Genomic DNA, 14,287 nt, shown 5'->3' with positions numbered 1-14,287 from the left:
CTAACCCCCCCCCCCCTGTGAATCTAGCCCCATATGTTGAGTGCCAAGTGATTTCTTTAAATACTATCCACTACAAGATAAATCTGCCAAAATTCCCATTGGATTGTGTTATATCATTGACAGATTGCCTAATCAATGTCTTAAGAATATGTGTTGAGTGCATGTTAGGGAGCTTTTGGGGAAATGAAAGCTTGCAACCTCACTCCCAGAACAAGAAGACTTTTATGAACAGGGTAGGGTCAAATTAGTGGTGGTGCAACTTTCTGTTGTGTAAGCTCATCTATTTTCCTAAATGCATAGCAATGCATTTGAGAAAGTTTGTGCTCTTTTTTTTTTCCTTGTCCAAAGGTAAACTGTGATTCATCACACATGTACAAAAAAAAAAAAATCTAGGGCCTTGTATGGATTTTTGGGAAGAAGTGAGGGAGTTCCAAAAGCAGCATTTCTACTATGCTTTCTAAATGTGGTACTGTGACTCAAAGCAAGTCCTTAACATTTCACTGAATCAATTAAACATTTATGAGTTGGCTGTTTCTGAGAGCATACACATCGGGCAATTTGTTCTGACAGTAATTCATACATATTTCTTTATCTGAACTTTTCTGTCAGTCAATTCAAGTAAAGATTTCACAGCTGGTCCCTTCTCCTGCACATAATGTAGAAATGTTTTTTTTTTCATATTAGCTGTAGATTTCAATACCATGTAAATTATTTCCAGACATGGTGAGAATACCATGCACTGTCTATCATTGTGAAGTCTCATTGATCTAATTAAATAGATTATGCTATGGCTGCTTAAAATGCAACTACTACTGAATGAGTATTTGTAGGCATTTATGTGTATTTTGAAAGCTGTGACAGTCACAGAACATTAGCACAGGTATCATTTCATACTTCTACTTACTCGTTGGAAGGACAAAAATGGTGCTATAGAAAAAAATAGGTTATGTTTGTGAATTTAAAACAATATCAGTTTAGATAGTGCTCAGCCTTCAACCCTGACAATGTTTCTGATCTTCTCTATGCTAGCAAGTTATGTCATATTTGTTAACTTTAAAGCCTTGTGTGGGTGTGTGTGGGTGTGTACATACTTTGCTTATTGAATTAGGATTTTTATATGTTTACCCTTTTTTAATGAGTAGATCCCATTCTGAAACATTTTGCCATATACATGTCTGAAGATGGGGTGTACTATACCTAAGTTAGAAGATCAGTGTTATTTACAAATAGAAAAACAAACCAAAAGCAAAAGAGCAACTTGTTCTTGACCAAGGCCCAGCGCTATTATTGTAATTATCTATATCAAAAGTATTATGGATTTGTATGAGATATGTTGGGGTCTGCTAGAGTATATGTTGGTCCTGCTCTAGTGCATAATATAAGAGGGCCAAACCTTTTTACTTTTACCCATCCTCCCCAAAACCTCATTATGGAGTTCTTTTTGGATTTTTGTTTTGTTTTGTTTTGACAGCACTCTCACACCCAACCCGCACCCCCAATATGAGTTTTGGTGTTAAAATAGGAATTGGCTTTCCCAATTTTTTTTTATTTGGGCCCCAAACTGAAAAAAAAAGCAGTTATGTGCTCAGGTCTATGTCCTACATAAATCCCCTTGAGGGTTTCCTTTGGTGGACGCAAAATGAACACCACAGTATGCATGACAATGAAGCTTACAGTTGAAGAATAAGTGTACTTTAAACATTACATATATGCCAATAATTTCCATTTTCTAAATGGAACAATGTTGCTCACGCCATCCTGGTAACCTAGATATTACCCAGAGCAGAGCACTGTGAATAAGTGAAATGGGCAGGTGATGAACAGACATTTGTCAATCTGCAAGTCTCTAGGTTTTGGTTTCATTTATGCAAATCAGGAAGTTTTAATTCAACTTTGTCATAGTCTTATTCATGTGTGTAGAAAGCATTTGTACACTGGCTGTAGGCAGAAGTTTCTATTTGTTGCAGTTTAATATAAGCCAGAGGTATCTACATTTACTGTGATCATAAGATGCTGTTGTGGTCATATTTCATGACTGAAAAATGAAAATATCTGCTTTGTAACCATAGTCTCATCAGAGCACAGTGATAATTATACAAAGTAACAATGTGACTTCAACAGAAGGTCATTCCTTGGGGGCTTGTGATCAAATATGTGGTCTGGAAAAGGGGTTGGAGGAGAAGTCCTACATATGCTTGAGAGAGAAAAAAAGCTTGGATAGGATGAGGAGCTGGAGATAAGAATCATCTGAATATACATAGATACAGATTCTGTCACCTCCACTCATGTTTAAGGCTAAGATTTTGTCAGGGATATTTTTAGTAAAAGGCATGAACACATCACGGGCAAAAAAGAAAAATTCATAGAAGTCCGTGACTTTTACTAAAAATATCCCTGACAAAATGGGAATCTGCGGGTCCTCACAGTGCCTGAACTGGGGCAGCTGTGCAGGGACTAGGAGCTGCCTGCAGCAGCTGGGGGCTGTGGGGTACCCCTGCCGCCTGCAGCTCCGGGGGTCCCCTGCTGCCTTTGGAGGCTGGGAGCTGGAGGTGTTTCAGATTCCTATGTAAACCAGGAGCTTCGCGGTACCCCACCACCCACAGCTTCAGGGGCTCGTGGCATCCAGGAGCTTGCAAGTTCCTCCATGTCCGCGGCACCACCAACAGTTCCGGGGAGCTCCGCTACCTGCGGGAGCTTGGGGGTTCCCCACCGCCCATGGTGGCTTGGAGCTCTGGGGGTTGCCGGAAGCAGCGGGGGTACCCCGCAACTCCCTGCCCCCGCTGGCGGAAGGGGGACCTTGCAGTTCCTGACCACCACAGGCTGAAGTCACAGAGGTGACTGGAAGTCAGGGATTCCATGACTTCCGCCATCTCCATGACTAAATCATAGCCTTATTTATGTTTAGTAGTATCTTCCTGCATAAACAATCCCATTGATAGTAATGGGCCTCCAAAGAACAGAGGTCCTACTTAGTGTGAATAAGGGTGGTAAAATCTGGGACGTAAATATGCTCTGTTAGTATGAACCTATATTTATCTGGAGTGAATGCAAAATGGTAATTTGAAGCCAGTGGAAAGTCTAGTGTAAAATATGGTAATTGGTCTGATGGTTGGGCTTCAGAAACTAGGCTTCAGAATGGCAGTCTAATTGTGTACTACATGATAAAGAGGGTTTTTTCCAGGTATGAACATGTGCACACAGTATCTCAAAAAGGAGAGAGTAGCTTTGGACTCTCACTCTCTGAATTAATAATTGTTAACTAGAACTTTAGGACATTAAAAAATTCATATTCATTTTCCAAGGTGCTAGCTTCTCATGCTTACAATAGAAATACCTGGGTAATGCAAATACTGAAGTTTTTAATGTCCTCAATAGTATTTATAATTTTAGATCTCATGTATTGGTGAGTATTGTGTATCTGAAATGGGAAATTGAAATCTGTTGCCTGAAATGCGTGAATTATTATGTTCTCTGCAATCAGTCTATATAAGACTTCACCTCAAGTAAAAATGTGATCTGATTTGACTTTAAAATAAACAGACAGAAAATCTTACCTTTTTGTTGTAAATGACCCCATAGAGTTTCAGAAATAAGATTTAAAATAAGAAATGTATTTCTGTGAGGCATTTGATGATTTTTGATACATACATAGGCTAAAAAATCTTATGTCCTTGTTTGATGTTCATATATATTTATTTTACGGCCTCTTTACCTGAACTGTGATTTTTTTGCTTAGAACCTCAAAGATATCTTTTCATTTGATGATATAAAAATACAGTTCATTACACATTATATAGAGCAATAGGACATGAATAGGACACTTATGTACCTTGTCCTGGTACAGCTGATCGTTGCAACATGAATAGCTTTACTGGGGGAAAAGATTTTTGCTACTCTTTGTGAAAGACACTCCAAGTAAAATGGTAGAAATATTTTAGATTTTGGGAGACCTCATCTGCATTTATCACATTTAGTTTACAAGTAAAATTGGACCTTTATGGTGAGTAGGAGTTGGGGAAGTGCTATAAATAGGTCACATTTTGCCAGATCTGTTGTTAACCTGGGGTAAGTACTGGTTCAAGTCAAGCTAGAACCTGCTGCAAAAGTATTTGATTAGGTACAACTACAAGGTCCCAGATTAACTATGCAACTTCCTTTCCCTCTACTTGCTCCAAACCAATCTATTATAACACATGGGTGGAAGAGTTGAGAAGCCAGGAGGGTTTTTGTGATCACTGCCACTCATAAACAAATGTTACATTGTTGTTGAATGATGGTGCAGTAACATAAAAGAGCTGGCAGAGAAAAACAGGTATAAAACAGATTTTTATACTAGTTTGATAGTATGTTTCATCATCCATGTAAGACTTTACACTTTGAGAATTTAAAATAGATTTCTCACCCTATTTTCTAGGAGATTAATATCCAGATATATAGTTATGGTCACCTTTTCTTCTGAGCACTAAATACATGTTCTGTGGAAGATGAAATTGCAACGATGTGTAAATCTGCACATTTTGTGCAGATAAAGCCCTGTAGACAATCAACTATATTAAATGTCTATAATCCAGTTGGGGTGATAGCTGATACTATTTTGTGTTTAACAAAGACAATAGGCAGTTATGCATAATATGCCTGACACACAGTGTATCGTTGCCTATATGAAGGAACAAAACTTCTCTATTGTGACCCAACTTTTGTTACAATAATCAATATACAGCCTCCCAAAATAACGATAAGAAGATAAGAATGGCTATAATGGGTCAGACCAAAGGTCTATCTAGCCCAGTGTTCTATCTTCCAACAATGGCCAATGCCATGTGCTTCTGAGAGAATGAACAGAATCGGTAATCATCAAGTGATCTATCCTCTGTCGCCCATTCCCTGCTTCTGGAAAACAGAGGCTAGGGACACCATCCCTGCCCATCCTGGCTAGTAGTCATTGATAGACCTATTCTCCATGAATTTATCCAGTTCTTTTTTGAAACCTGTTATAGTCTTGGTCTTCACAACATCCTCTGGCAAAGAGTTCCACAGCTTAAAGGTGCATTGTGTGAAGATCAAATAAAACCAGTTATTTAATCTGTTAGAGATATTCTCTAGGTGACTATTACCTTGGTATCTAAGTGCCTGTACCGGTAAAGGGACCCATCATATTTATATGACTCTGTGATTGACACCTGTTCCTGTGAATTTCCTGTAAATGCTCAGAATACCCTTATTTGAGTTGCAGATCACACATTCAAAGAATATACATTTGTTTAGATGGTACAAACATATAAACTCACATAGTGCATTTATTTAGTGATGTGACCCCACATTCTATGTAAAATCATCCAAACCCCACTCCCTCCCCACCAAACAAAACAAAACACTCCTTGGTTCTTCTGAGTCTCTTATGGAGCCTTAAAACTGCTTCAAACAATAAGCCGAGACTTTCTTCAAGGTGAGGAAATCTTCAGACAGCATATTCAGCTTTCCAGGAGCAGGCCAGTCTTTGGCTGGTAGATCAGTTGCTCCAGTCAGTGTAATTTTGAGTAGCTACCTCCCCTACCAGTGAACACAGATCTGCTGAGTATATTCTCAGCACAGTTTGGGATCTAGATTTCATTGTATTATTATTATTATTATTATTACTATTTAATATGTTGGAATGCCCAAGTGTGCTCGGCACTTTACAGTGCAAATAAATGAACACATTCTGTGTCCTGGAAAGCTTGCAAACTAATAGGCTGCCACAAAGTTCATTATAATCAATTGAAAGCTTTGGCTCACACCCTAATTTCAGACATGACACAACAGTGGGAGGCACAAAATACTAGGCAGGGTAATGATGCATGGGGGTTGTCAAGGTTCCTTCCCCACTCTGAACTCTAGGGTACAGATGTGGGAACTTGCATGAAAGACCCCCTAGCTTATTCTTACCAGCATAAGTTAAAAACTTCCCTAAGGTACAAACTTTGCCTTGTCCTTGAACCGTATGCTGCCACCACCACACATTTTAAACAAAGAACAGGGAAAGAGCCCACTTGAAGATGTCTTCCCCCAAAATATCCCCCCAAGCCCCACACCCCCTTTCCTGGGGAAGGCTTGATAATAATATCCTCACCAATTGGTACAAGTGAGCACAGACCTAAACCCTTGGATCTTAAGAACAATGAAAAAAGATCAGGTTCTTAAAAGAAGAATTTTAATTAAAGAAAAGGGAAAAGAATCACCCCTGTAAAATGTGGATGGTAAATACCTCACAGGGTAATCAGATTCAAAACATAGAGAATCCCTCTAGGCAAAACCTTAAGTTACAAAAGACACAAAAAAGGAATATACATTCCATCCAGCACAGCTTATTTTACCAGCCATTAAACAAAAGAAAATCTAATGCATTTTCTAGCTAGATTACTTACTAACTTTACAGGAGTTGTAAGGCTGCATTCCTGATCTGTTCCTGGCAAAAGCATCACACAGACAGACCAAAATCTGTGTTTCTCCCCGTCCAGATTTGAAAGAATCTTGTCCCCTCATTGGGCATTTTGGGTCAGGTGCCAGCAGGGTTATCTTAGCTTCTTAACCCTTTATAGGTGAAAGGGTTTTGCCTCTGACCAGGAGAGATTTTATAGCACTGTATACAGAAAGGTGGTTACCTTTCCCTTTATATTTATGACAGGGGTTACAGCAATGGGATTATATGGGTACTCCACAGGCTAGTGCACAGATTGGTGAAGTATTTTCTTTGATTGTATTAAATAAAATGCTTGTCTTTATTCTAATTCTTCGTATAAGTGGCTGAAGTGGGTTTTCAGTGGGGATTTCAAAGAGGAACAGTCAGCAGCCTGGCATATTAACTCCAAAGAAGCACTCCACGTGGAGCAACAGCATGAAAAATAATGGAGGGAGAGATCAATGAGAATTGCAACTGGTATCATGGGTGGAGTTGAGAGGTGGTAGACAAAACAGTTTGCATTGGGGTAGGGGTAGTGAGATGAAGTGCACATAATTAGTTGTTTATCAACATTTCAAAACCAACTGAAAATGAGAGTGTGATGACAGGGTATACAAACCCTGCACCAGCTGCCACTCCATACCTGCAAATCATGCTAGAATTGGAGGAGTTAAAAAGAGGGAACTCCACTCAGATGGGGACAACCCTGAGATGGGAGCAAGTAGTTGAGCTCTCCAGCTCCCAGAGAAAGGTCTGACATCCAGCAGAATCTCTGCCCTTGAAAAAAGGAGAACACAGATCCTCTGGGCTAAGAAGAGGGAAAAGACCTAAGACTTGTACTGGAGATTCAGTGGAATCTTGGATGTACTGTCATACTTCCAAGTCCTCTGAAGTAAGAGAGGCCAATATCCTCACTGAAGTTGCCTACAGGTTTTCTTTCTTTTCCTTATGCTTTTATTTAACCTCATTAGCTAACTGTGGATTGTTTCTGTTTGTTTCACTTTGGACCCTGAGACAATGCTTGCATATCACTTAAACACCTGTGGCTGGCCTGGGTCAGCTGAATCAGGCTCACAGGGCTTGGGCTGCGGGGATATAAAATTGCTGTGTAGACATTTGGGCTTGTGCTGGATCCCAAGCTCTGGGATCCTGATAGAAGGGAGGGTCACAGAGCCCAGGCTCTGTCTTGAGCCTGAACAGCTACACAGCAGTTTTTAGCCCTGTGATCCTGAGTCAGCTGCCACAGGCCAGCCATGGCTGTGCTGCAGGTCTTGTTCCAATGTACATGTACCCTCAGAGGGGAAGGAGCAGCCAGAAGGTCTTGGCCATAGGGCTGAATGCTGACCCTGCTAAATTTACACTCCCTGCAATTCCTGGGGTACAGTGGGGAAGCAATTGGATTTGCACACTTGTGCTACCCATGTAGCTTCTGAAAGGGGTGCTCTGCCAAGTGCACATTTATGACACATGGCACTAAGAGAAGTAAACAGGATTATGTTTAAAGATTATGGAGAAGTAAACAATTACCAAGAGTGTTATGAGAAGCTCCTATAAACACTTGGCTCTTCCTGGATGTTTGTGTCAGTAGATATACTGAATACAAATACATACATAAATGACAAGTACTCCTACTCTTCAGTTGTTTTTAAAGGGCAGCTGAATATGCAAGTAAATTTCAAAGCACTTCTTTGACATGAAGAATCTTGCACATTGCTGAGATTCTTAGAGTCCAACAGAGAGAGATGAGATTACGTCTGAAAGGTTATGAGGTTATGTCTGAGTGGGAATCTTTTTACACACTAAAGCCTTTGCAGCTATCAATTCTGATATAAAAACTAGACTGTAAATACCGTATTTAAGCTAAGTGGCTATACAGACATTGAAATTATGGTTTTGCTATTATAATTTTGGAGCTTGCATAGGAGTTCACCTTTAAAGTATTATGTTTTCAGGATTTATAAGTATACGGATTTATAGGTATTAATTTTGAATAGTTATGAACATCATTCTATTTCATGTACTTTTTTTCAACAAGTCGTTTGGAGACTGCATTACATGCTTAGATCAAAGGCAAGAGAATCTCTGTGGGCTAGAGCTTTGAGGGGCTTGTGGAAACAGTAAACTTGCTATGAGGCAAGCTGAAAAATATTATAGTAAATATATTATGCATAGGCGCCAACTCTGTGGGTGCTCTGGGGCTGAGCAAGGAGTAATGGTCTCAAGTTGCAGTGGGGGAGGTTTAGGTTGGATATTAGGAAAAACTTTTTCACTAGGAGGGTGGTGAAACACTGGAATGCGTTGCCTAGGGAGGTGGTGGAATCTCCTTCCTTAGAAGTTTTTAAGGTCAGGCTTGACAAAGCCTTGGCTGGAATGATTTAATTGGGGATGGGTCCTGCTTTTGAGCAGGGGGTTGGACTAGATGACCTCCTGAGGTCCCTTCCAACCCTGATATTCTATGATTCTATGGGGAAAAAATGGTGGGTGCTGAGCACCCACCGGCAGCCCCCTATCAGCCCTCCCTCTCCCCCCAGCATTTCCTGCCTGCCTGTGAGCCCCACAGATCAGCCCCTCCTCCTCCCTCCCCACATCTCCTGCCCGCCGCAATCAACTGTTTCGCAGGTGCAGGAAGGATGTTGGGAGGGAGCGGGGAGGAGCAAGGACATGGTGTGCTTGGGGGAGGGATTGGAACTGGGTGGGAAGAGGCGGGGTGGGGGTGGAATGGGGGTGGGAAGAGGTGGGGTGTGTGGGGGGCCTTGGAGGAAGGAGTGGAATGGGGGTGGGACCTGCAGCAGAACCGGGGGTTGAGCACCCCCCAGCATTTTGGAAAGTCAGCTCCTGTGATATTATGTATGGGGAGGTCTTCAAAAAGTTATAAACTCTACTTTCTAAAGTTAGCATCAGATAATAAACCTCATGACATGAAAATAGACATGCATGCAGGCATACAGGCTCCTTTCTTTTTGACACATTTAAAATATATCAAAAGTCAAAACTACACTACATAAAAAACAAAGCATAGCTCTTATTGCAGTATGGAGCCAAATCTTCATTGTCAGTCACATTTTCTTCTTCTTTTGCTTCAGAGTTCTAATTCTCTTGATAATTAAAATGGTTTATTTGTGAAATTTATGGAGGGTAGGAAGTTGCACAAAGGTCATGAAATTGCAGACTAAGTTAAATGGGGAGGTATACTATATTTAGAAAATTGTAATGTAAGTCAAACAACAATATAGAGGAAAGGAAGAGTGGATAATCTGGCTTGGAAGTTACCGAGGTCTCAATCGTAAACCACTTTATGCATCTGTACAAGAGAATAAGGGGGTGCAAGGCTCCTTGTCACTGTCAAAGGGTGAGCTGGGCTGCTGAGGGATTAAGGTGCCCAGCTCTCAGATTTGTAGATTCTAAGGCTATTTTGATCATCTAGTCTGACCTGTATAACCAGCCCATAGAATTTCTCCAAAATAATTCCTAGAGAATATCTTTTTTTGAAAACATCCAATTTTGATTAAAAATTGTCAGTGATGGAGAATCCACCATGTCCTTTGGTGAGTTGTTCCAATGGTTAATTACTTTCACCATTAAAAAAATTATGCCTCATTTCCATTTTGAATTTGTCTAGCTTCAACTTCCAATCATTGATCATGTTATATCTTTTTCCACTCAGTTGAAGAGACCATTGTTAAATATTTGTTCTCAATGTAGACGTTTAGAGACTGTAATCAAGTTATCCCTTAATCTTCTCTTTATTAGGTGCAAGGAACTCAATCCATTTGGTGTATGACTCTGAGGCAGGTTTTCTAATTGTTTAGTCATTTTCATAGCTCTTCTCTGAACTCTCTCCAATTTATCAGCATCCTTCTTGACATTAAGTCTGGACTATGCCTAAATCAGGTGACTGAAAGTTATTTGACAACAACCCAGAAATGGTGCTTGCTGCTTGCTATAAGAGAGGCTTCCTTTCTCTTAATTAAAGACCAGGGACTGGGAAAGACCTGATGCAAGTCTCTCAAAAGCAGCCTGAAGAGGGGCAGTCGCCTGAATATGAGCAGAGGCCCAGGATACAGAGTGGGACTGATGGAGGGATCCATGATGTGACCAGAGATGCTCAGTGGAATATGACATAGAGGCAATGCTAGTAAGGCTTTGAGAAGAGCCAAAGAACTGTGTTGGGCTGTGGTGGTGGAGGGTGTGAGGTACAGAGATGATATGATGGAGTGGCCACATCTGGCAAGTTTGGTATATTATAGTTCTGGGATTGAGAGGAGAGGAAATTGTACATGGAGTAAATGACCACTTCTTTGTATAAACCCTGGGGCTGGAGCCAATGACAGAAGGAGGGACTGGGCTTCCATACACCTCAGCAATGACACCTGAAAGTGGTCAGATGCTCCAGTGACCCAAAGCAAAGAAAGGACCATGCTTGGAAGGGTAGAAGGGTGCTCTTGTGATTTGTTAATCCCTTCTACTCAGTGTGGAATTGCTTGTCCTGGAGGGTCAAAGGAACTGCTTATCTCTTGCTGTGTCTTAATAACTCACATCCTACAAGAGGGAATGTTTCTTGACAAATGTGTGTGTGTGCGCATTAATGAAAACAAAAACTGAGGTCTGGGTGACCAGACTCTTGGGTGGGGTAGAAGAACTCATGTACATTTCCTCCCATCCCTTACACTCCAGCATGGGCTATTGGCTTTATTAGTGTGTAGGGAGATGGGGAGAGCAGAGGCCACCCCCAGCACACTTCCAGGTATAGGGGCGATGGGGTTTACTTTCCTTGTGGAAAAAGTGAATAGCAAGGACCATATTGTGACTCTGAGTTACAATCTGATCTCTGGGTTTCTCATGGGCAGTTCAAGTAGACACTAATCCTTAGTTGGGGAGTATAATAATTTCATAACGTAGCTCTGAACATTCTGAACTATGGAATGAAGAGTTTGGAAGAGTAGAAGGGGGGCTTGTTCCTGTCTTTTTGGTTTTCCCCTTCCCTACATAATTCACTAGATAGATAAATTATCTTTGGTCACAATGAATAAAGTTAATCCAATTGTGTGAATTTTGTCCCCATGCTATAAAGGGAAAAGGTTTCGTTTCCAGATGGATTATGCTTTTCTTCAGATGGAATTATGTTTTGCTTTGACATTTGTTTTTATAATTCTCTCTGTCTGTTTACAGGTTTTGACCTAGTCAAGTGTGAAGATCCGGGAATTCCAAATTATGGCTACAAGATCCGTGATGAAGGACATTTTACTGACACTGTCATTTTATACAGCTGTAATCCTGGCTATACGATGCATGGTAGTAGTGTTATGACCTGCCTAAGTGGAGATCGAAGAGTGTGGGACAAACCTTTGCCTACCTGCCTAGGTAATGTTAACTGTGACTATGTAAAACTCAACATAAACAGATGATTGTAGCTTCTCTGCTAAAAGGAAAAGAAAATATCTTATTTTACATCTGTATTCTACATAAAATGATAGTGTAAGCAATAAGGACATAGTTATGGTTGACTCTGCACTTTGATGTAGGAGTCAGTCATCATTTTGCCATGCAGGAAGGAGATTGCTGGGTAGCACTGGCTCAGGACAGGACAGTTTCAGCAGGAACGTACATGCCACACCTTTCCTAAAAGTTTGCCAAGAAAAGCTGCTCACCACACTATCTCTTCCCTTCTCCCACCCCATACTTCTGAAGTATACAAGCCTAAGGCTTCCAGACATCCTCCACTGAGGTAATGCACCTCTCATAATGAAAATTACTAAAGATTCCACTAGAATCCTTCAGCTTGTCTTTGTTTGTTTTTCCTGCGTCTGCTGGAGGACCAGTTGCCCCAGGAACTAGTAGACAAATTATCATTATTTTGTTCCAAAATTCAGCTGCTAATTGTAACTGAACCTTCCCAACAGAAATTTCCAATTAGCAATTTGTCCTTATTCTTTGCCCACTTCTGCCTTTAAGAAGCATAATTTAGTCCTAACAATGGAAACAAAGTTAGAAATGTACACACTTCATAAAGGTTCCTTATTCTGCTAAAATTACCTGAAATTACCTTGATGGATTTTGTTTGCTTGAATATCAGTCATCCCAATGGACATAGCATGACTGTCAACAATATATGATATCTCCTTTGAGCTGATGATTTGTCTGCATGTTGATTGATACAATTGGAAAGTGTGATCATTAGAATTCAAGAATTAATATTAAAAAATCCCTCTGAAATATGGAGGTGCTGTTCAAAACTCTATAGTTTTGCACTGAAAGCAGGAATTCAATCTGATTTTTATATGAAAAATACAGTGTACTCTCCCCAAACTCACATCACTTTACATGTACTGACTGAATCATCCTAGAATTTATAAGAATATCTGTTAGTGTGTTAAAATAAATAAAATCTGGGTCCTCTAAAAAAAAATAACATCTGCATCAATCTTTTCTGTGTCCCAAATTATCTTAACACTTTATATTTACTTTTCCTAAATAGTTAAAATTAACTGGAATCTTGTGCATAGGCTGTATGGGTTGTAATTAAGCTAAATTATTAATTATTGTATCTCATTTTTATGAGGCCTCAGATAATTCTTAAGTGGGGCTGTGGTGATGGAAGTGACTCAACCAATTGCCACCCATCCTCTACAGTTAATGTCTCTGTAACAATCCCTGTAACTCAGTGCCATAAAGTAGACTGGACTTGTGTCAAAAGTGTTCATTGGTAGATTATTTGGTCCAGCTGTCACTGCTCTTTAATGATTTTGTGGATTCATGCTAGGATGAACATCAGTGCTTGAGGGACTCTCCTTGACACCAATGCACAATGAGTCAGCACTGCTCAGAAAACTGAAGTTAGAAGCACAAAGAAAGCTCTTAAATCACAGACACTGGTATTTTGTGACTTGGCGATCCCTATCCCTCTTACGCATAGTGCCAGTTTCATTAACATAGCCCTCTAAATCGATCAGCCAGTTGCATCTTAAGGGATACATTCACCAGTATTGTTCAGCTGCTTTGTGGTGCTCTGTTAATTCAGAGCTACTCAAAATATGGTTTATCTGGCTGACGTACTCTGGCTGCTTTTTGCATTGCTTTACTATGCTGATGAATCTGCCCTTAAAAAAATAATAAAGTTGATACTATATATTTTTAAATGAGGAGGAATATTATATAATAGCATTTTCATTGGTTTCTTCTTTAGTGAGGTGTATGAATTTTCCCATTATTACAAAAAACTAAGGAAATTCCCTGACAAAAACAACCACATTAAGATGAACATAACTTGAAAGTATATATCAGTAACTTAAAAACATTAAAAACCACAAACATTGGAAGGATGTTGTAGTTGTCCCAAAACCAAGCAATATAAACCCAGGAAATTCAGAGTTAGCTTGCCCTTAAGAAATAGTATTAAGGTGCCCAAACAATGTTAACACTGTCCTTTTGATATGCCATGAAGGGGAGACAAGTGAAGAAAAAAATGTAATATATCTTAAAAAAGAAAAAAAACAGGTCAATCTAATCTGGACTACAAATGCTACAATGCCTTAATCATAATTGCATGGTTATTGCATTATGTCACTACAGGGCAGAGCCAAGCATATTTGGGTGCTTCAGCTGTGAATTTCTTACGACAATACAATAAGATTTCTTGAGTTCAACCTTAAACCATGAGTTTCCTGGGTCTGTAATGTTTAGTTTGGGATAATTTCAATATCCTTTTTTTTATCCTTAATGTTTTGATATATGCACTCAACCTTAATCTCGTTTTAGCAGAGGGATGCTTGTTTTTTTTGTTTTTGGGTTTTTAATTGTCTGGGACTATATGACTGACTTTGAATCCTTAAACTTTGTACTTCCCCTGAA

At 39.8% G+C, this 14,287-nt stretch overlaps 1 protein-coding gene across 4 annotated transcripts in view; it reads left to right on the top strand.

The window, feature by feature from the left end:
• CSMD1 (CUB and Sushi multiple domains 1) overlaps positions 1–14,287 on the top strand; it is a 2,000,616-nt gene that overhangs the window by 1,592,483 nt on the left and 393,846 nt on the right. For all 4 annotated transcript variants that reach the window (XM_073336216.1, XM_073336215.1, XM_073336217.1 and 1 more), the window contains exon 24: positions 11,609–11,800. In XM_073336216.1, coding sequence (XP_073192317.1) covers positions 11,609–11,800 — 192 coding nt within the window. The remainder of the gene's footprint in view (positions 1–11,608; positions 11,801–14,287) is intronic.

Source organism: Lepidochelys kempii, chromosome 3, assembly GCF_965140265.1.
Source record: "Lepidochelys kempii isolate rLepKem1 chromosome 3, rLepKem1.hap2, whole genome shotgun sequence".
In the NCBI taxonomy this organism is placed as follows: domain Eukaryota; kingdom Metazoa; phylum Chordata; order Testudines; family Cheloniidae; genus Lepidochelys; species Lepidochelys kempii.
The sequence above is the reverse complement of the archived record's forward strand: the minus strand, read 5'-3'. Positions and strand labels throughout refer to the sequence as shown.